The sequence below is a fragment of the Solanum lycopersicum genome, chromosome 1 (assembly GCF_036512215.1).
Source record: "Solanum lycopersicum chromosome 1, SLM_r2.1".
NCBI lineage: Eukaryota > Viridiplantae > Streptophyta > Magnoliopsida > Solanales > Solanaceae > Solanum > Solanum lycopersicum.
The window spans coordinates 69,337,605-69,362,706 of NC_090800.1; the positions used below are offsets into that span (position 1 = coordinate 69,337,605).

At 33.5% G+C, this 25,102-nt stretch overlaps 1 protein-coding gene and 1 pseudogene across 1 annotated transcript; both read right to left on the bottom strand.

The window, feature by feature from the left end:
• Positions 1-597: 597 nt before the first annotated feature.
• Positions 598-15,223, bottom strand: LOC101264061 (UDP-glycosyltransferase 75C1-like; annotated as a pseudogene).
• Positions 15,224-19,851: 4,628 nt separating this feature from the next.
• Positions 19,852-21,349, bottom strand: LOC101263752 (UDP-glycosyltransferase 75C1-like). The gene has a single exon (XM_004229275.5). It carries the CDS (start codon positions 21,326-21,328, stop codon positions 19,895-19,897), a length of 1,434 nt encoding a protein of 477 aa, XP_004229323.3. The 5' UTR covers positions 21,329-21,349; the 3' UTR covers positions 19,852-19,894.
• Positions 21,350-25,102: the final 3,753 nt, after the last annotated feature.

Consider the following 25,102-nt stretch of genomic DNA (forward strand, 5'->3'; position numbering starts at 1 on the left):
TTTCAAAAGTGGTTTTACTTTTAAAGAGTAGTAATTTTACTTTTGATGGTAATTGGGGTATACAAAATTAATGAACTTACCTAATCACCCTTAGATTTTTAGAGAAATTACGAAAATACCTCAAATTATATGAAATTTGATGCTTGTGTCATTTCACGTCCAAATAGTGTCTTGCCAAATATATTTTATGTTAACTTATTAGGCTCCTATTATCTATTGAACTAATTTTTTTGTTATATACGTGCACTTTTTTTGCTGACGTGACACCTTAAACCAATTAAATTTTTTTATGTTTGTGCACATAATCTGTCATGAGTGTAAAATTTAAAAAAATATAAAAATTAAAGGGCACTTTTTTGAAAAAATAAATTAACATAATTTTCTTAAAAAGACTAAAAGTGGAACAATGTTATCAATAAAAAAATAAAAATTTAACGTAAGAAAGAAATTAATATAAGTATTTCAGAAACAAAGAAAATACATCCATTATGAATAATTTCGAAGAAATACACTATTTTTTCTGAATCGAAAAAAAAGCTCTTAAAAAGTCTTATTGATTACTTGCTATATTATTGAAGTCATCTATTCATAAGTGATTTAGTACTCATTATGATCAAGTAAAATCTCATTCCCAAAAGTCTTGAGATTCACAGTACTATTTTCCTTCATAGCTTCCTTAGCTAAATCACTCCAATTCTTGACATTTCTTCTTAAATCTTTCCCTTCTTCACCATCCCCCATCACAATCGTGATACATCTATTGAACTCATCTCTTTTACGACACCGCCTTCACTAATATTAACTCTAACACCATTCTTCCAAATATCTTGAATGAGTTTTGCATTACAAATTTGATTATTCCAGAGTGGCCATGGCACGATAGGTAACATAGATGCAATGCTCTCTAAAATTGAAATCCATTCATAGTAAGTCAAAACACAACCAATAGAAGGGTGTTTTAGAACTTCCACTTACGAGCACCAACTAAGTATCTTCTCCTGCTTTTCAGGTTAGTCTTTTAAACTCAAATTGTCCTCCATCTTAACCCCTCCTTGTCCTTGCCTAATCACCCACAAGAATATCCTCCCACATTTCAGCAATCCGTGACCAATATCCTCCATCAATTGAATTGATATTTCGGAGTAACTATCAAATGCTATGTAGATAATTCATTCCTTGTCCTTTGAGTTCAACCAATCCATATAATTATTCGAACTAATCTCAATCATATCAGCTCGGAAAGTATTATCATCAATAAATATTGAAGGGATTGAAGGCCCGATTCCCACCATAGTCACATGCTTCAGAATTCTCAAAATCATTAGATTCCAAAGAATCAAAAGTGTTCTCCAGAACTCTTGGATTTTCTTCACTACTCAACATCTCAATTTGCCTCTTTATAGACTTAACTGCCAAATTGGATCTCTCTACGTTATCAAACAGAAAAGAAGTAAAATCAATGGGACTAAGTGGGGGCAATCTTGATAACTCTATTATTTTATCCTTAGCATCACTCTTTTTGATCCACGCGACTTTATAGAAGAATAAAATATGTGAAATCATTAATTGAACTTAACTAAAACTTGTCATCATAGCCATCAGAGAAAGGAGCAAAGCTTAAGCCTTCAACATTTGGAAGTTTTTTTATTTTACTGAAAGCTGATAGGCTCGCGGTTAAAGTGATTCCAATGCCTAAATTGCTTAATTGCTTGGAAAACTGAAGATATGGATTAATTTGGCTTTGGCATGGGAATAGTGCTATAAGAACATGAGACTTTTCATTCTTCAAAATTTTCATGTTTTGGGTGGTGAAAAAAGATGTATCCATGAAGGAGAATGAGAATTTTGGGTAGGAAATTTTTTTTAATAAATAAGGTGTTTTTTTGAACTTGCTTCGTTACAACTTATTAAGGTCAGACATGTTTATACAAGTAAATAGATAGATGGTTCAAAATATAAAAAAAATCTAGAAATTTTGTTATATTTTTTATATGTCTACCTTAACTATTAAATTATGAGATTTATATAAATATTTATCAAATAAAAGATTATTGAAAGATATTTTACTCAAACTTTCTAGAAGCTTCAAAAAGTATCTGTATTATTATTATTCCAAAAATAAACTTTATGATTCAGCAACAAATAAAACAAGTAATTCATGAATACTTTATAGCAAGTAACAATAAAAGAAATATACTGAATTATTCCATTAGGAGAAATTGACATGAATATTTTTATAACATAATTTGTCTACAGAATTTCATCCCTAATAAAAGAATATTTAACATTTCTCCAAGAAATACAAGATAAAAGGATAAATATATATAAAAATTATTGACGTGATGTAGAGTTTAAATTGTATATATTTTCAAATTAAATAGTTTAACATGACAATAATTTTTTCATATTATCTTTCATATGAGCCTTGTTTTTTGTTTAATTTAATAGTAGCCACAAGGACAACAATACAGTCACAAAAACAAAAAAACTAAGAGGGTTGGTCCAATCGGATTAGTCCATACAAAATGTATTTAAGCTAAATAGGTAAAAATTAGCTCAAAATTCTCCATGGAAGGTAGAAAGCCATTTCTATGTACTAGATCAGGACACTTTCATAGTCTCGTCTCTGATTATATAAGTTTTTGCCACCATAGGTTTTCATTTCTAGCAAACTGGGTATCTTGTTTGCCGCATTCCTCGTGTTTGAGCTCTAAGTGATTTCATTTGGAGATAAATCTTGAAATTATTTTTTTCCTTTTGTTTCCATTTTTTTCCGATTATCATTTGATAAGTTATTTTTCTCATTTTGATGAAGTTTATTTTTCTAAAATGATAATATGAATTAAATGATTTTTAAAAAAAAAGCATTTTCTCAAACACACTCTCAGTTTGTTACGACTCAAGACTATCCCGTAGTGGTAAAATGGTGCTTAGAACCACAAGGGGCCCAAACTAACGCATGGTCTTGCATAACAACATGATTCATATAAATAATAACTGAAGATAACTAATGCATGAGCTAAACTGAGATAAATCCAAAACAACTTAGTATTCACCATAGAATTCATTTAATTAAAATCATCAAGTTAAAACTACCGTATGACTGTCTGAACACCTCTACTTAGATGAGTTACTGGTATAGCCCTCCAACTAATTCTAACTATCTAAAATTGAAAGATTAACATAATGAAAAAATAATAGCTCTTGTCCTTGAAAGGTGACGGCTCACCAAGCTCAGTTGTTGAGATGATACAACAATCGTACTATTTGCGAGTTGAATACTGAGAGTATGAATCTAAATTATAAGAAAATATAGCAAAAACGAGTATGTGTATAGTACTTTGGATATACTTAATATGTGAGATGGAAACAATAATCTAACAAGTTAAACATGATAAATCTAAGATGCTTAACTGAATATAAAAATTGAAATAAACTAGTTATTGCAATGACCAAGTAATTATTATGAGTATGTATCCAATCAACATTGTGCTGGGTAAGCGAAAATACAAGGTCATAAAATATATGAAACTGAAGTGTGGGAGATAAAAAGGTATTCTAGTCTTTTCATTTTTCCCACTAGGCCTTGCAATTTTTTCCCCACTCAATTAATGTTCAAATCATATGCTAAACTAAAACACCCGTATGCGAAAATAGACTAACCAGTAGATTTTCAGAAGTTGCAAGTGAAACCCACGGTTGCCACCCACGGGCTGTAGGTGGGGTCCATGTTGGGCCACCTTTAACAACCCCCAGAACTGCAGAAAATTTAGCCAATGCATGACCAATGGACAATACCTTGGGTCTAATAATCCATAAGATTTTGAGAAGAATTGTTCGTATCTAGAGGAGTTAGGCATGTAAATGAAGCAAGAAAATTTATCAATTTCTGGACAGAGGCATGTGGAATCGCGCCACTCAGTGCACCCCATGGTTTTTATGTAGCTAGGTACCTGGCACACCGTGCCATTCAATGCACACAACCCACCTATTGTAGTTTAGGGGCTTGCTCCCCACACCATTAATTGTGCTTGGGTCGCCAAGTCCCATACCCTTTTATTCTTCTTACCTGTACGTTCCCTCGAGTTGTACCTAGATTTTCTAATTGATTCTTACTACTCTAAACTACTTTTAAACATCTAGAAATCATTCCAATCATAACCTTGAATTCATATTCAAATTCAAGGTAGAGTTAAGAGATAAGTCTAAAGAGTTTTTAGAGTCATTTTAAGAAGTCTTTTACAAAGCTTTAAAACTTGTTTTAAGACTTGAACATTTGAGTTTGAGTAATAGTAGAGTTGTCACGACCCAGAATGAGCCGTGAGTGGCACCCACACTTACCCTCCTATGTGAGCGAACCAACCATTCTAAACCCCAACATTTCGACCATAATAAAAATAATATAATGCGGAAGACTTAAAACTCATTAACGAAATCAATAATTAACTTCTAAAACTCAAAACTTATCATTATCCCCAAAATCTGGAAGTCATCATCACAAGAACATCTATCCTCAAATTACTAAATCTAAGAGTATCTAAGAAGCTAAAATAAGTAAAAGAGATGGTCCATGTTTGAACTTCAAGACATCAAGATGTGAAAGAAAGAATCCAGTCCGAGCTAGGAACAATAGCTCACCCTAAAATCTGATTATGCTGAAGTCTGGCTAGAGTTGCCGTTGAGTCGAAGTCGATGGCACGTTTGCTGCACTCCACAATTAACAAAGAAAGAAACATACAAGTAGGGGTCAGTACAAGGCACAAGTACTGAGTAGGTATCATCGGCCAACTAAAAATAGAAAACAATATATATCAGATAATAACATAAAATCAACTACAATACTCAATAGATAACAACAATAAGTACCATAACAATTGGCCACAACCCAAGCGCATCTATGAGGACTCACGCCTCCACACCATACTCATTTGGGAAAATAGGTTCTTTAAATTGAGTATATTAACATGATTCAAGATTCACTCTTTTTACTATTCTGGTGTCGAAACGTGACAGTCCAATCCTCTACTACTATCCTGGTGTCGGAACATGACACCCGATCCTCTATTACTATCTTGGTGTCGGAACGTGACACTCGATCCACTACTACTATCTTGGTGTCAGAACGTGACACCCGATCCATTACTACTATCTTGGAGTCGGAACGTGACACCCGATCCATTATTACTCTCCTGGTGTCGGAACGTGACAACCGATCCACTATTACTATCCTGGTGTCGGAACGTGACACCCGGTCCACTATTACTATCCTGGTGTCGGAACGTGACACCCGATCCACTACTACTATCCTGGTGTCGGTACGTGATACCCGATCCATTAACCTCATTCTTTTAGTTCATCAAGCCTTCTTTTATACCAAGGCCTCATCATTAACAGAGAGGGTTTTAGGTTTAAGCTTCACAACCTCATCTTTCCAACCCATTACAATTACATAATCACCTCATACAACCATACAATTAAGCATATAGAAGACTTTACAATACTACCCAATACATATCATTCGCTAATTAAGAGTTTACTATGAAATAGCATAAATCATAACCTACCTCCACCGAAGAATTCGTGATCAGGCAAGCTACTCCTCAAGGTCTTTGCTTTCCTCTTCGTTCTCTCTTCTCTCGCTCGTTCGTCCCTCTCTTCTATTCTTTCTACTTTTCCTTATTCAAACTCTTTTTCTTTTACCCTAATTACCATATAATTAAGTATAAAAGATGGTAAAAGTAACCCACTATTTATTTCAAGGTTATCACCTTTAACCCCCAAGTAATTGAATTATTAACATTAACCCACTAGCTTTAAAATTATAAGCAGGAATAGTCCAAAATGCCCCATAAAACTTTTAACAGAAATCTGACCCAGTCAGGGTTACGCAGCCTGTGACGGCCCGTCGTGCCTGCGACGGTCCATCCTGCTGCTTCCGTCACAAAGTTCAGAGACTAAATTTTATTAAAGGGTCTGTGACGGTCCGTCATGCCCACGACAGTCCGTCCTACCATGTCATGGCGAAGTTCAGAGAGTTGTTCTCAGTACCCAAATTTTTTGAATCTAAGTGTTTTGGAACGAGACCCCCTCGATGGTCCATCGTGCCTATGACGGTCCATCGTGGGATCCGTTGACCTAGACAGTTATTACCAGAAATAAACTCTACTACTCAAAACGATTAATAGGTCGTTACAATAGATACCAATTTACCCATCGTTCGTCCTCGAATGATCACAAGAAGAAAAACAAGGGAAAAAAGAAGTACCTGAATCTGTAAACAGGTGTGGGTATTTTTTTTGCATATCAGCCTCTTTCTCCTAAGTGGACTCTTCAATTGGTCGATTCTTCCATTGAACCTTGATGGATGCAATCTCCCTTGACCTCAGCTTGCGTACTTCTCTATCTAAGATAGCAACAGGCTCCTCCTCATAAGACAAATTCTCATCAAGAAGAACTGAATCCCAACGAATGATGTAGTTTCCATCCCCATGGTATCTTTTCAACATAGACACATGAAATACCGGGTGCACTCCTGACAGTCCTGAGGGCAAGGCTAATTCATACGCTACCTCCCCCACGCGCTTCAGAACTTCAAATGGACCAATATACCTCAGACTAAGCTTACCTCGCTTACCAAACCGCATCACCCCTTTCATGGGTGAGACCTTTAGCAAAACTTGCTCACCCTCCATAAACTCCAAGTATCTAACCTTTCGATCTGCATATTCTTTCTGTCTACTTTGAGACGCTAAAAGCTTTTCTTGAATGCATTTCACTTTATCTAGCGATTCCCTCAGAAGGTCAGTACCCCAAGGTCTAACCTCAAATGCATCAAACCACCCAATGGGAGACCTACATCTTCTCCCATACAGTGCCTCAAATGGGGCCATATTAATACTTGAGTGATAGCTATTGTTGTATGAGAACTATGCTAAGGTAAGAATTTATCCCAATGACCACCAAGCTCTATCACACATGCACGAAGCATATACTCCAAAACCTGAATCGTTCGCTCAGACTGGCCATCAGTCTGAGGGTGAAATGCAGTACTAAGATCCAATCTAGTACCTAATTTAGCATGCAATGTTTTCCAAAACCTAGAAGTAAACTGCGTACCCCTATCTGATATAATGGAGAGTGGAACTCCATGCAATCGAACAATTTCTGAGATGTAGAGTTTGGCTAACTTCTCTGCATTATAAGTCACCTTGATTGGAATGAAATGAGAAGACTTAGTTAATCTATCAACAATTACCCAAATGGAGTCATACTTACCCATTGTCTTTGGAAGACCAACCACGAAGTCCATTGCAATTCTCTCCCACTTCCATTCAGGAATGGGCATTCTCTGAAGTGTCTCTCCAGGCCTCTGGTGCTCATACTTTACCTGCTGACAATTCGGGCATTGAGCAACAAAATCAACAATGTCACGCTTCATCCTACTCCACCAAAAATGTTGCTTTAGATCACGATACATCTTGGTTGCACCAGGATGTATAGAATACCTTGAACTATGAGCCTCTGTAAGAATAGTGTGAATCAAATCATCGACGCAGGATACACATACCCTTCCCTTAATTCTCAAAACACCTTCCTCATCGATTTTTACTTCTTTAGTCTCTCCTCGCAACACCTTATCTCGGATCCGGATCAGTTTCTCATCAGTAAACTGCTTTACTTTAATATTTTTTCAAGAAAGGAAGATCTTGCCTCCACACAGGCCAAAAATCCTCCCTTCTCATTTACTTCTAGCCTCATAAAGTCATTAGCCAGAGTCTGAACCTCTCTAGCCAACGGGCGTCTAGAAACCTGCAAGTGGGCTAGACTTTCTATGCTCCCTGCCTTTCTACTTAAAGCATTTGCCACAACATTAGCTTTTCCCGGATGATACAAGATAGTGTTATCATAGTCCTTCAGTAGTTCCATCCATCTCTTCTGTCTCAAATTCAAATCTTTCTGAGTAAAGACATACTGTAAACTACGATGATCCGTATAGACTTCACATTTAACCCCATATAGATAATGTCTCCATTGCTTTAATGCAAACACTACCACAGCCAACTCCAAATCATGGGTCGGATAATTACGTTCATGCACCTTTAATTGACTCGAATCATAAGCAATTACATTCTTCTCTTGCATTAGCACTGCACCCAAACCCGAATAGGATGCATCACAATAAACAATGAAATTCTTACCTTCCACTGGCAGGGTAAGAATTGGTGCAATAGTCAACAAGGTCTTGAGTTTCTAAAAGCTTTCTTCACACTCGTCCGACCATACAAATGGAAAACTCTGCTTAGTCAAGTTTGTCAATTGGGAAGCAATAGAAGAAAATCCCTTCACAAATCGACGGTAGTAGCTAGCAAAACCAACGAAGATCCTTACCTCTGTAACATTAGTAGGTCTTACCCAAATCTTCACTGCTTCGATCTTAGAAAGATCCACCATCACTCCATCCTTAGAAACCACATGCCCCAAGAAGGACACTGAATCTAGCCAAAACTCACACTTAGAGAATTTTGCATAAAGCTTTTTCTCCCTCAACACTTCCAATACCATTCTCAAGTGCTCCTCATGTTCTTTCTTGCTCTTTGAGTATACTAGTATATCATCAATGAATGCAATGACAAAGAGATCTAGATATGGCTTAAAGATTCCGTTCATCAAGCTCATGAACGCAGCAGGGGCATTCGTAAGCTCAAAAGACATTACTAAGAACTCGTAATGCCCATACCTGGTCCGAAAAGCAGTCTTGGGCACATCCGTTGCCCGTATTTTCAATTGATGATAACCAGATCTCAAATCAATTTTTGAGAAGGTACAAGCACCTTGTAACTGATCGAATGAATCATCGATGCGAGAAAGAGGATACTTGTTCTTAATAGTTACCTTATTCAGTTGTCTGTAGTCAATGCACATCCGAAAACTTCCATCCTTCTTCTTTACAAACAAAACAGGAGCACCCCAAGGGGATGCACTTGGTCTAATAAAGCCTTTGCTTAACAACTCTTGAAGTTGGACCTTTAACTCTCTTAACTCAGAGGGAGCCATCCTATAAGGGGGTATGGAAATGGGGCGAGTACCCAGCTCCAGATCAATACAGAAATCAATATCTCTATCTGGTGGCATACCAAGAAGGTCTGCAGGAAACACATCCAAAAACTCACGAACTATCGAAACCGACTCAATTGAACGTACTTGGGTAGTATCATCCCTGAGGTGTGCCAAGAAAGCTAAACAACCCTTACTAACCATTCTCTTAGCACGAAGAAAAGAGATGATACTAACTGGAGTGGGAGTATAGTGACCCTCCCACACCAACGGATCTGTCCCAGGCTTGGCCAATGTCACAGTTTTGGTATTACAATCTAAGATTGCAAAGTTTGGAGAAAGCCAAGTCATACCCAGAATTACATCGAAATCAACCATTTCTAAGATAACCAAGTTTACATGAGTATTGCTCCCCATAAAAGTCACAAGACAAGACCTATACACCTTTTCAACTATCACAGACTCACCCACCGGAGTAGAAACACGAATAGGCATGTCAAGCAATTCACAATGTAAATTAAGACCAGTAGCAAATGAGGAAGATACATATGAAAATGTGGATCCAGGATCAAATAATACAGAAGCCATGCAATCACAAACCAAAAGATTACCTGTGATAACAGTATCAGATGTCTCCACTTCAGACCTCCCAGGGAAAGCATAACAATGGGCCCTATCACCTGTCTGTCCGTTGCCCCTACCATGTTGTGCTGAAGTCGCTCCGGCTTGCCCGCCACCCCGGTTGGTTTGGTGACCACCATTACCTTGACCACCACGTCCTCCAAAATGACGGCCTCTTCCATGACCACCTCTACCTCTGACTATTGGGGGTCTGTAACTCTGTTTTGGACAATATCTCTTAATACGTCCAATTTCCCCATATTCATAACACTCTTTGGGTTCAAGCATAGGTCTCTGTGAGAACAACGGAGTCTGGGGATAACCTCCAAACTCAGAGAAATATTGACCGGTCTGCGGTGGACCCCCAACTACAGCCTGTAGTGAAGACTGAATAGGTCGGGCTGGATAACCTCCTGAACTCTGCCCTCTGGAGTAAGACTCACCAAATTCACCTCCCTTACAAAACTTTTTAGTTGCTGATGCCATGGTGAAGTCATCTGGCTTCACTCCCTCCACTTCTATCACAATGTCTACCACTTCTTGAAAGGATTTTGCTGCAGTAGATACCTGTAAGACTGGAATCTGCAAATCTGACCTCAATCCCTTCATAAAACGACGAATCAGCTCTTGTGGACTGAAGCAAAGCTGGGTGGCATACCTAGATAATGCACGAAACTTAGCCTCATACGCAGTAACCGACATCCTGCCTTGCTCTAGGCTCAGGAACTCATCTCTCCTCCTATCCCTCAAAGTCCGGGGTATATACTTCTCCATAAACAAGCTAGAGAATGATGCCCAAGTCATAGGTGGGGCCTGTGCTGGTTGACACTCAACATACGATCGCCACCACATTTTGGTATTTCCCTGAAACTGATAGGTTAAAAACTCAACACCGAATCGTTCCACTATGACCATCTTATGTAGCAACTCATGACAATCAACCAGAAAATCACAGGCATCCTCAGATTCAGCACCCTTGAAGACTGGAGGTTTCAATTTCAAGAACTTACTGAAGAGTTCGTGCTGATCACTTGTCATTATAGGCGCTGTAGTCAATCGAGGAAATGTGCCTATTTCCAATGAGACATCCATGCGGGGATCCACAACAGCTGCATGTTGTACTCCCGAAACCTGAGGCGCTGGTGCAGAAAACACTGGAGGTGTCTGGCCTTGATCAGATAACCCGCTAAGATAAGCAAGAACCTGATTAATCATCTCTGGGGTAGGTTGGGGGGAGGGGTAATTCCTCACTATGCACTTGTTCATTCTCCCCTTCCTCACCCTCTCTTAATACTTCCTCAGTCGGTGGAGGAGCCACCGCCCTAGTACTAGCTGGGCCAGGTGCTTGTCCTCTTCCTCTAGAGGACGTCCTCCCGTGACCTCTACCACGGCCTCTTGCCACTGCTCCTCTTCGAGCTACAGCCTCAGTGGCTGGTTCAGACGCATCTTGTCTTGCCGGTGCTGGTGTTGGCGCGGTTGTTGCTTTAGTTCGAACCATCTGCGAAATAGAGTGAAGATGGTCAGATACCAATTTGTAGATACCAATTGGATCCAAGTAATAGCACGAAAGAAGGAAAGAATGGAATTTTCCTAAAGTCTTATAGCCTCTCAAAGAAAAGTAAAGGCGTTCCCCTACCGTTCCTCAAAACTCTACTAGACTCGTTCTTGTGTGATGAGACCAACGAACTTAATGCTCTGATACCAAGTTTGTCACGACCCAAAACGAGCCGTGAGTGGCACCCACACTTACCCTCCTATGTGAGCGAACCAACCAATTTAAACCCTAACATTTCAACCATAATAAACAAAATATAATGCGGAAGACTTAAAACTCATTAACGAAATCAATAATTAACTTCTAAAACTCAAAACTTATCATTATCCCCATAATCTGGAAGTCATCATCACAAGAACATCTATCCTCAAATTACTAAATCTAAGAGTATCTAAGAAGCTAAAATAAGTAAAAGAGATGGTCCATGTCCGAACTTCAAGACATCAAGACATGAAAGAAAGAATCCAGTCCGAGCTAGGAACAATAGCTCACCCTGAAATCTGATTATGCTGAAGTCTGTCTAGAGTTGCGGTTGAGTCGAAGTAGATGGCACGTTTGCTGCACTTCACAATTAACAAAGAAAGAAACATACAAGTAGGGGTCAGTACAAAGCACAAGTACTGAGTAGGTATCATCGGCCAACTAAAAATAGAAAACAATATATATCAGATAATAACATAAAATCAACTAGAATAATTAACAGATAACAACAACAAATACCATAACCATTGGCCACAACCCAAGCGCATCTATGAGGACTCACGCCTCCACACCATACTCATTTGGGAAAATAGGTTCTTTAAATTGAGTATATTAACATGATTCAAGATTCACTCTTTTTACTATCCTGGTGTCGGAACGTGACACTCCGATCCTCTACTACTATCCTGGTGTCGGAAAGTGACACTCGATCCTCTATTACCATCCTGGTGTCGGAACGTGACACCCGATCCACTACTACTATCCTGGTGTCGGAACGTGACACCCGATCCATTACTACTATCCTGGACTCGAAACGTGACACCTGATCCATTATTACTATCCTGGTGTCGGAACATGACACTCGATCCACTATTACTATCCTGGTGTCGGAACGTGGCACCCGATCCACTATTACTATCCTGGTGTCGGAACGTGGCACCCGATCCACTACTACTATCCTGGTGTCGGTACGTGACACCCGATCCATTAACCTCATTCTTTTAGTTCATCAAGCCTTCTTTTATACCAAGGTCTCATCATTAACAGAGAGGGTTTTAGGTTTAAGCTTCACAACCTCATCTTTCCAACCCATTACAATTACATAATCACCTCATGCAAGCATACAATTAAGCATGTAGAAGACTTTACAATACTACCCAATACATATCATTCGCTATTAAGAGTTTACTATGAAGTAGCATAAACCATAACCTACCTCCACCGATGAATTCGTGATCACGCAAACTACTCCTCAAGGTCTTTGCTTTCCTTTTTGTTCTCTCTTCTCTCGCTCGTTCCTCCCTCTCTTTTGTTCTTTCTATTTTTCCTTATTCAAACTCTTTTTCTTTTACCCTAATTACCATATAATTAAGTATAAAAGATGGTAAAAGTAATCCACTATTTATTTCAAGGTTATCACCTTTAATCCCCAAGTAATTGAATTATTAACATTAACCCACTAACTTTAAAATTATAAGCAGGAATAGTCCAAAACGCCCCTTAAAATTTTTAACAGAAATCCGACCTAGTCAGGGTTACGCAGCCTGTGACGGCCCGTCATGCCTGCGACGGTCCGTCCTGCTGCTTCCGTTACAAAGTTCAGAGACTAAATTTCATTAAAGGGTCTGTGACGGTCCGTCGTGCCCACGACGGTCCGTCCTACCATGTCGTCGCGAAGTTCAGAGAGTTGTTCTCAGTACCCAAATTTTTTGAATCTAAGTGTTTTGGAACGAGACCCCCTCGACGGTCCGTCGTGCCCATGACGGTCCGTCGTGGGATCCGTTGACCCTGACAGTTATTACCAGAAATAAATTCTACTGCTCAAAACGACTAACAGGTCGTTACCAGAATTGAGTTCATTTACTTTAGAATTATATATGGAAACTAAGTATTACCAAGATAAAATGTTTACACATTTAAGAAGAAAGGAAACACCGATTTTTAGAAGCGTTTATGAGTAGTTTTAAGTATTATCTCTTTTTAGAGAAAACTTTTGATTAATAATCTGAAAGTTGAGGATGAGGAAATGTTTTCTTTGAAACACAATGAGCTAGTTATGTTTTGGGAGTAGTATTGAGCACCGATATGGGGAGGGGTAGTTCTAACAACTCAAAGCCCCCATAAATCATATAGCCAACATGGGTAGAAAGGGTCATTACTTTATAGACGATTCCTTTTTGTTTTCTAGCATTGGCTAGTGGATTTACTTATTTTAGGAGTTCTATAACCCGACAAAGTATGTAACATTTCTGGCAGCATGGGCTAGACGATGTATCATCACATAGCTCATAGTGATGATTATCGGTTAGAGAATCTCCCAAATAAAGTTTACTTTGTAGTTTTGCATACAAACCGAGTTATAATGTATTTACAAATACATTGAGTTACCATCTAGCATTTCAATATTTTTTCTTTATATTGAAATACTGTAATTCCTTTATATTTAATTGAGTTGAGGTTAAGTTGAGAGGTAAGTTGTTTCTACAGTTATGCTCAACAATATGTCATGTTTAGATTCCCCTCGCATGATTGTACATTTCATGTACTGACACCATTTGGCTTGCATCTTTTATGATGTAGATATAGGTAACGAGGATCAGCATCCAGCATTTCATTGATCCAGTTTAGTTCTAGAGATTTTTGGTGTCTCTTTGCTTTTGGAGGATCCCCTATTTACTTTCAGTTATTTTATTTTATTATTAGGATGTTATGAGTTTGGTCCTGACATCTATTTTATTTAGTAGAAGCTTCATAAATAGATAGATAAGTAGATAGTTGTTCATGCGCCTTTTCCATTTTCAGTTTTAAATTCTTAAGGATGTGAGTTGCCTGTTTGGCCAGTTGAATGTTCCTTTACAACATTTTGAGTAAGTTACACAAGCTTATCTTTTGATTTATTTGAAATGTTGAGTAAACTTTTCTACTTAGAGTATTGAGCCAGGCCAAGGATTTTTTTGGGGACAACAATAGTTTTCGAGTGTCGGCCCATCTAGGGTGTAGGCTTGGGGTGTGACAATAATTTTCAAAACATAAAAATGTTCACAAGAACTTTTGGATTTTCTTCAATATTTAACATTTCAATTTGTCATTTCATAGACTTAATTGGTTAGTTGGTACTCTAAGATCAAACACAAAAAGCGAAAATTAATTGAACTAAGTGATGACATTTCCGATAACTTTATTATTTTATCTTTAGCATAATAATTTTTGAATCATTCAGAATAATCTATGAATCTATACAGTACATCAAAAATTGTAATTGGTTGGATCCAAAATAATGTAGATCAATTTGGTTTTTCCCACTAAACCAATCTGTTCTATAATAATAGTGCACATGACATGTGAAAAAGGGGTACCTTAATATTCCATTTAATTGAATTTCATTGAAAATAAATTTTGACCCACGAGACATTATAGAAGAAAAGAATAAACAGAACTCATCTATTGGGCTGAATTGGAGTTTTCCATCATAGACATCAGAGAAAGGAAAAAGCTTAATCCTTCAACGTATGTGAGTTTTGTTTACTGAAACATGATAGACTTATGGTTAAAGTGACTTTAATACGTAAATTGATTAATAGTTTGGAAAATGGAAGAGATTAATTAATTTTTTCTTAACCTGGAATAGTGCTATAATAACATGAGATTTTTGTTGTTTTGTAAATCTTTTACATTTTGGGTAGTGAAAAAGAGGTATTCATGAAGGAGAATGATGATTTTGGGAAGGATACCTTTGTAAATGAAGTAATCATTTTTGTACTGACTTAGTGAAAGATGATTAAGGTCAAGCATACTTACACCAGTATGTAAATAGTTTTAGATATAAAAAATCTAAAATATTATCATATTTTTTAAACATCTACCTTAAATATCTAAATTTTGAGATGATATAAATATTATTAAATAAAATATATCAAAAGATATTTTAGTCAAACTTTCTTGAAGTTGTAAGAAGTACCTAGAATTCTTTGTTATACCAACAATTAACTTTATTATTCAGCAAAAAAAACACAAGAAATGCGCGAGTACTTTAGAGTAATAAGTAACCAAAAAAACATAATGATAGCAAGTAGTACATTCTATTAGTAGATATAACGTAGAACTTAAAAAAGTATGACATAAGTACATATTTGGTTATGCATAAATAATCCTGCTGAACTATGACTGAAATTGCATTGAAACACATTAACTTAAGAGCATTGTTAAAAAGAAAGACATTTTTTTTGGTATGAATAGGCAAGACAAGGGTAAATGACCAAATAGCCCTTTGACTACAAAACCACTTATTTTTCTCCTCCAAAAAAGGAAACCACTTTTGACTTTTCTTTCTTATGTACTATCTCTCTCTTTACTTTTTTTCCTTCTTTACTTCACTCATCACTTTGATTTTATATTGTTGACTCATTAGTTGTTCAAGATTTTATTTCGTTGTTAGATTTATATAGTTTTAACAAGATGCATCCGAATAGTCAATTGAACGAAGTATTGAATATTGTTTTGGGGTAAGATGAGGATGATAATTTGTTGTCCCAAAATAATGAAGATTTCGATTGTGCATACGATACGCTTGAACTAAAAAAATTCTCGTGACCTATAGACTTAAAAAAAGCACTAAAAAGTACCTAAAATTGGGGACCTAAACTTAGATTCAAACTCATGACCTATAGACTATTCGCTTAAGCTTTAACCATTTGCACTGCAATAACATTCATTCATAATTACGAAAGCAAATGTATTTACTCTCTTTCAAATTAGTTGTTTATTCTATATAACTAATAATTAGAATGAGATATTATCAATAAATATAGTCTAATAACTACTAAAATATGATCATAAATTAAAAAAAGGTTGACATGTACCATAACTAATTGTATTACCTAATTAAAAATCGATCATGCATATATAATTGCATTCAATTAACTCGTATTTGTAAAGGAGCATAACTCATATAATACTATATTGATTACATTTATTTTCCTAATAATGATTCAACTTATAATAATGAAAAATCTTCAATTTTTGTGACACAATCCAAATATGAACTTTTACAATTTTCTTTACCAAAAAGTGAATTTAAAAATGATTTAAATCCTAAATGTTTCAAATAGTCTAATTCTTTATAAAAAGACCTAAAATTGAGACATAACCTACATTCAAACTCGTGACCAATAGACTATTCGCTTAAACTTTAACCATTCGCGTTGCAATATCATTCGTTCTTAATTATGAAAGAAAATTTATTTAGTCCCTTTCATATCAATTAATTAATGAATATCACTAGGAAATTTAAAATGTGATATTATCAATAAATATATTCTAATAACCCCTAATACGTGAAGATAGATTGATCAAAGATTGACATGTACCATAACTAATTGTATTATCCGATTATAATTGATCATACATATATAATCACATTAAATTGACTTGTATTTTGTGAGGGAGCATAACTCATATAATATTATATCTATTAGATTTATTTTCATCATAATGATTCGACTTATAATAGTGAAAAATCTTCAATTTTTGTGAAACAATCAAAATATAAACTTTTACAATCATATTTACCAAAGTAATATAAATTAAAGATTATTTAAATACAAATAGTTTCAAAGAGTTTTTTTTTATAAAATACCTAAAATTTAGACCTTACCTAGATTCAAATTCGTGACCTATAAACTATTCGTTTAAACTTCAACAATTGGCGCTGCAATAACATTCTTTCATACTACTATAGAAAGTTTGTTTAGTCTCTTTATATATCATAAGAAAATTTAAAATTAGAAATTATCAATAAATATAGTCTAATAACCCCTAAAATGTGAAGATAAATTGATCAAAGGTTGACATGTAACATAACAAATTGTATTACACAATTAAAACTTGATCATGCATATAAAATCACATTCAATTGACTTGTATTTGTGAGGGAGCATAACTCATATAATACTATATCCATTACATTTATTTCATCATAATGAATCCGACTTATAATAATTGAAAAGTTTCAATTTTTGTGCAACAATCCAAATATAAACTTTTACAATCATATATACCAAAAAAATATAAAACTAAAATTATTTTAATTCTAAAAACATCAAAGAGTCTAATATTTTTCTTTACAAAAATACCTAAAATTGGGACCTAACATAGGTTCGAACTCGTGACCTAAAGAGTATTCATTCAAGCTTTAACCGTTCGCGTTGTAATATCATTTGATCATAATTTCAAAAGAAAAATTTATTTAATCTCTTTATATCAGTTGTTTATTAAATATCACTAGAAAATTTAAAATGATATATTATCAATAATTATAGTTTAATAAATGTGAACATAAGTTGATTAAAGGTTGACATGTATCATAACTAATTATATTACACAATTATCACTTGATCATACAAATATAATCACATTAAATTGACTTTTATTTCTGAGGGAACGTAATTCATATAATACTATATCTTTACATTTATTTTCATCATAATGATTCAACTTATAATAGTGAAAAATCTTCAAATTTTGTGAAAAGAATTCAAATATATATAATTTAAATATTTAAAGCTTCAAAGAGTCTGATTTTCATCATAATGATATGTGAGGGAACGTAACTCATATAATACTATATCCTTTACATATATTTTCATCATAATGATTCGACTTATGATAATGAAAAATCTTCTATTTTTGTTAAAAGGACCCAAATATACACTTTTACAATCTTATTTACCAAAAAACCAAGAAATTAAAAATTATTTAAATTTTAAAAGCTTCAAAGAGTCTATTTAAAAAAAATACTTAAAATTGGGACCTAATCTAGACTAGAACTCGTGACCTATTGACTATTTCTTTAAACTTTAACTATTTTTTCTGCAATTGCATTCGATCATAATTACGAAAGAAAATTTATTTAGTCTCGTTATATCAGTTGTTTAATGAATATCACAAGAGAGATTAAAATGAGAGATATTATCAATAAATATAGTGTAATAACCCTAAAAATATAAAGATAAATTGATCAAAGATTGACAAGTACCATAACTAATTGTATTACACAATTATAACTTGATCACGCATATGTCATAATTTTTGTGTTCCTTGAAAGTAGATTAAACATTGATTTTTTAGGATAACATTTTCTCATTCTATTATTTTTATTAATAAATGGTCTGTATTTATTTTATATATAACCTTCTTCAAAATTGAAAAAAAATTGTTCTCTTTGTTAGTATTCATGTGTTTCTCTTTATAACAATCAAATTTTATTGCATTTACTTATTAGTTTACTTTATATTTTTGTTTAAATTTAACATTAACAAGACATCGTAATATATCATCGTTAAATCTTTAATATTGTAAGAAAATAAAATTGTTTGAAATAATTTATCATATTTCTTTAAAATGATTAAATTTTTAGATAATGCATAATTTATTTTTTATTTTTTTTAAGGATCCTATGTAGATGTACCTTATCAAAATTTTGTAGTATCGTATATTTTTGAGAATTCCACAAAAATTAAATAGCAAGAAAAATAATAAAAGTTAAACTGATCTATTCATTAGTGAAATGAAATGAATATTTTCTTTTTGGATTTCATATTTTCCATGAATAAAATTATATAAGTATGGAAGTAGAGAAATTTGGAACATTAATTTAAAAAGAAAAGTCAAAGAAAACAAAGTAAAAGAAAAAGGTATGAAAGAAAAAAATCGTTTAAAGAAGAGAGAGAAAAATGAATTTGAGTCATTTTCTAGGACCCAACATTTTGCATATGTCACAATATAAATGGAGCCTCGTACAAGTATATGGTCAGCGACCTCTAGGGCAGTGTGAACGAAAAATTAATAATTATAGTGTACTCTTCAGAAGTGCTTTTACTTTTAAAGAGTAGTGATTTTACTTCTAAGGGTAATTGGGGTATAAAAATTTAATGAACTTACCCTATCACCTTTAAGTTTTTTTTTGAGAAATTATGAAAATACCTCAAATTTTCTCCAATTTGTTGCTTGTGTCATTTCACTTCAAAATAGTATCTTGCAAAATATATTTTCTGTTAACTTATTAGGGTCCTATTATCCGTTGAACTAATTTTTTCCCCAGTATATTTGTGCACCTTTTGTGCTGATGTGACACATTAAACAAAATATTTTTTTTTATGTTTGTGCACAATAGTGTTTCACGTGTAAATTTTTAAAAAATATATAAATTAAAGGACACTTTTAAAAAAAAAAAATTAACATAATTTTCTTAAAATAGCTAAAAGTGGAACAATAAGAAATTAATGAAAAAAACAAAAATGTAAAGTAAGAATGAAAGTGATATAAGTATTTCAGAAACAAAGAAAATAAATCCATTATGAATAATTTCGAAGAAATACACTATTTTTTCTGAAACGAAAAAAAAAACTCTTAAGAAGTCTTATTGATTACTTGCTAATTTATTGAAGTTATCTATTAATAAGTGATTCAGTACTCATTGTAACCAAGTAAAATCTCATTCGCAAAAGCCTTGAGATTAACACTTGAAGTACCATTTTCCTTCATAGCTTCCTTAGCTAAATCACTCCATTTCTTGACATTTCTTCTTAATTCTTTCCCTTCTGCACCGTCCCCCATCACAATTGTGATACATCTATAGAACTCATCTCTTTTCACGACACCGCCTTCACTAACATTAACTCTAACACCATTCTTCCAAATATCTTGAATGAGTTTTGCATTACAAACTTGATCGTTCCAGAGTGGGCATGCCACGATCGGTACCTTAGATGCTATGCTTTCTAAAATTGAATTCCATCCACAGTGAGTTAAAAAACAACCAACAGAAGGGTGTTTCAGAACTTCCACTTGCGAGCACCAACTCACTATCTTCCCCTGCTTTTCAAGTTCGTCTTTACAACTCAACTTATCCTCCATCTTATCCCCATCTTGTTCTTCCCTAATCACCCACAGAAATGGCCTCCCACATTTCAACAATCCGTGACCAATCTCCTCCATCAATTGAGTTGATATTTTTGAGTAACTACCAAATGCTATGTAGATAACTGATCCCCTGTCCTTTGAGTTCAACCAATCTATATAAATTTTCGAACTAATCTCAATCATATCAGCTCGGAAAGTATTATCATCAATAAATATTGAAGGGATTGAAGGCCCAATTCCCACCATCGTCACATGCTTTAGAATTCTCAAAGCATCAAATTCCAAAGCATCAAAAGTGTTCACCAGAACTCTTGGATTTTCTTCACTACTCAACATCTCAATTTGCCTCTTAATAGACTTAACTGCCCAATTGGAACTCTCCACGTTATCAAACACAAAAGAAGGAAAATCAATGGGACTAAGTGGGGGCAATCCTGGTAACTCTATTATTTTATTCTTAGCATCATTGTTTTTGAAATAATCAGAATAGTCCGTGAATCTATAATAGTAAACATCAAAAACTGTGGCAGGTTGGATCCAAAATAATGTAGATGGGATATTAATTTTTTTGGCCACTAAACCAACCCATTCCATTATTATAGTGTAGATGACATGTGAAAAAGGGGTACCATTTTTTGCATTTGACTGGATCAAATTGAAAATGAATTTTGACCCATGGGACTTTACAGAAGAATAGAACATATGAAAATCATCAACTGAACTTAACTGGAATTGTCCATCATAGCCATCAGAGAAAGGAGCAAAGCTTAAGCCTTCAACATTTGGGAGGCATTTTAGTTTACTGAAAGCTGATAGGCTCGTGGTTAAAGTAACTCCAATGCCTAAATTGATTAATTGCTTGGAAAACTGAAGACATGGATTAATTTGGCCTTGTCCTGGAAATAGTGCTATAAGAACATGAGACTTTTCAATCTTCAAATTTTTCATGTTTTGGGTGGTGAATAAAGAAGCATCCATAAAGGAGAATGAGGATTTAGGGCAGGAGAAACTTTTTAATAAGTAAGGCGTTTTTGAACTTGCTTAGTTGTAACTGATTAAGGTCAGACATATTTATACTAGTAAATAGATGGTTCTAGATATAAAAAAATCTAGGAATTTTATTATATTTCTTTAAATGTCAACCTTAACTATTAAGTTTTGAGATTTATACAAATATTTATCAAATAAAAAAAATATCATAAAATATTTTACTCAACATTCTAGAAGCTCCAAAAAGTATTTGTATTTATTATTATTCCAAAAATAAACTTTATCATTCAGCAACAAATAAACCAAGTAAATCATGAATACTTTATAGTAAGTAAAAATAAAACAAATATAATTATAGCAAGTAATATGTTTATTACCAAATATAACATGTGTTGACAATTTAAAGAAGCAAAAATCAAATATTTTTATTTTTCCATGAATCGTCATTATTATTCTGTAAAAAAAGCAAGAAATGCATGAGTACTTTAGTCTAAGAAAAAACATTATTATAGCAAGTAGTATGTTTTATTATTAGATATAACATGTGTTAACAAATTAGAGATATAAAAGTATGATATGTTTTGTTATCTCGAGAATCATCATTATTATTCAGTGAAAAATACAAGAAATGCATTAATACTTTAGTCTAAAAAATGAGAAAAAGACATAGTGATTGCAACTAGAATGTTTTATTAGTCATTTTTATCATTCAATAAAAAAAATGACTCCAAAAATGCATGAGTTTATTGTACTTTAGAATAAGAAAAAAAACATAATAATAATAAGTAATACGTTTTTTATCAGTTATGATGTGTGGTAACAAATAAAAATTTAAAAGCATGACATATACATATTCGATTGTAAATTAGTATTTTAAAAAAAACATGATAACGTAATTTTATATTAGAATATAAAGAAGTAAGCACACGAAGAAAAAAATTTAACATATAATACACATATATTATCTTTCTACGCTATAGTCTTTCTATAGGGTGAGAGTACTCTAGAATAGTAATTTTTGTCAGCTCTGATGTTGAAATATATGATTTTACATTCAATCTAAAAAATTGTTATTTATAGAAGACACAGTTTTATTTACTTAATTATAAATTTTGATACATCTTAGTTCGGGAAAATAAAAGATATAAAAATAGATAAATTGATTAAATTGTTTTGTTTTATCAGTTTCATTTGGCGAAATAGACATGAATTTCCCTATAGTTCTGTTGACCTTTTCACCAACCTTAATAAATAAGAAGAAAAAAATCCTCTAAAAAAAACAATCATCATTTCTAGTAAAATGAGAAGGTATTTTCTTTTTGAATAATAAAACTTATTTTCCTTGTATCTCTTAAATTAAAATTTTCATCGATCATAATAATTTGAATTTCACCTTCACGCTCATTAAAATTTTTTATAACTTCAAGCTCATTCTAAAACATCCGTATACTTATGAAATGCGATGTAGTGTAGTTAACGGGTACTTTCAGAATGATTTTGACAAATTATTAAGCAAAATACTCATGTTCTTCATGCATCTAACCACCGCACCTATCCACAAAAAATCTTATAACTTAAATTACATTTCATCATGACCTATTGTTTTATTTTCTTCCTTACTATTATATTCCACATACAAACGATATCTCAAGTTCTTCTACACTTCAATTGTTTGTGTTTGTTGTTTCGAATTTCAAATTAGCAACAACATCAACATTATGGGTTATAGATGACAAGAATATTTTTAAGTTAATGGTTATAATTTATTCATATTGGGTATTGGTTCAGGTATGAGGCGAAAAAAATAATATTCTACAACATATTAAACCTAGGTCTTGAAAAAACTATTTTTTTTATTAACATGACTTCCATTGAGTTTCATTAAATAAGGCTTTGAAATTATGATTTTTCATTCACTTTGCCTCGACTTTCTCTTTACAAGATTTATTACCGAATTAACACAATTAGGAGAAATAGACATGAATACTTTCATAACATAATTTGCATAATCTTTTTGCCAACCTTAAATATGAATGGAAAAACAAAAATTGTATACAAAATTTTCATCCCCAATAAAAGAATATTTAACATTTCTCAAAGAAATATCAGACAAAAAGAATAAATACATATAAGAAATTATTGATGCATGTAGAGTTTAAATTGGATACATATTCAAACTAAATAGTTTAACATGACAATAATTTTTTCATATTACCTTTCATATGAGCCTTGTTTTTTTACTTTTCTTTTAAAAGTAGCCATAAGGACAACAATAAAATCACAAAAACAAAAAACTAAGAGGGTTGGTCCAATTGTATCAGTCCATACAAAATGTATTTGACCTAAATAGGTAAAAACTAGCTCAAAATTCTCCATGAAAGGTAGAAAGCCATTTCTATGTACTAGATCATGAAACTTTCATAGTCTCGTCTTTGATTATATAGGTTTTTGCCACCCCTAGATTTTCCTATCCAGAAAAATGGGTATCGTGTTTGCCTCATTCCTCGTATTTGAGCTCTAAGCGGTTTCATTTGGTGATAAATCTAGAAATTCTTTTTTCCCCTATGTTTCCATTTTTTTCTGATTATCATTTGATAAGTTCTTTTTCTCATTTTGATGAAGTTTATTTTTTAAAATGATAATATGAATTAACTGATTTTTTTAAAAAAAAACATTTCTCAAACACATTCTCAATTTGTCACGCCTCGAGTCTATCCCGTAGTTGTAAAACGTTGCATAGAACCATAAGTGGGCCAAACTAACGCATGATCTTGCATAACAATATGATTCATACAAATAATAATTGAAGATATTCAATGCATAAGCTAAACTGAGATAAAACCAAAACAACTTAGTGGTCAAAATAGAATTCATTTGAACAAAATCATAAAGTTAAAACTACCCTGTGACTGTATAAAAGCTTCTACTAAGATGAGTTATTGGTACAACCCTCCAACTAACTTGAACTATAACATAATGAAAAAATAATAACTCTTGTCCTTGAAAGATGAGGACTCGCCAAGTTCAGTTGTAGAGATGAAACAACAATCGTACTATTTGCGAGTTGGATATTGAGAGTATTAATCTAAATTATAAGACAATATAGCGAAAAAGAGTATGTGTGTAGTACTTTGAATATACTTAATATGTGAGATAAAAAAATTATCTAACAAGCTTAACTTGATAAATCTAAGATGTTGAACTGAATATAAAAACTTAAATAAACTAGTTGATGCAATGACCAAGTAATTATTATAAGCATGTAACCAATCAACACTATGCTGAGTAAACTAAAATACAAGGTCATAAAATATATGAAACTGAACTGTGAGAGATACTATTAATCGACATACTCGATTTCAGCTAACGAAATCTAACTTGTATCCACTTGAAAGCTTGCTTTTTACTTTTCCAGGGTACTAACATTATCTAATGTGCATCAACTAAGATAATGTCCAAAGAGGACTAAGGTGTTCGTCCTGGTCTGACAGGTGACCTTAAAACCTATGTTGTCAGGTTGTACTGAGACTTAAGGATTTCTACTAAAGGTCGTAGTCTTAACTGGCGAGCGAGATATCATCCATATGTCTATTTTGTGTTAAGTAATACACCGAACTGAATTATACGAGTAAACCACATAATACTTATAATACTAAATAGCTCAATTATTGAAATCTGAGATTAAAATATTAATTGTTTTATTTGAAATTATCATATACTTGTGAAACTGAAAGATTGAAGGTCTAACTTATCATAATAAAT

Coding starts and splice junctions, on each gene's coding strand:
- LOC101263752 (XM_004229275.5), bottom strand. CDS start 21,328: ATGGATGCTTCTTTATTCACCACCCAAAACATGAAAAATTTGAAGATT.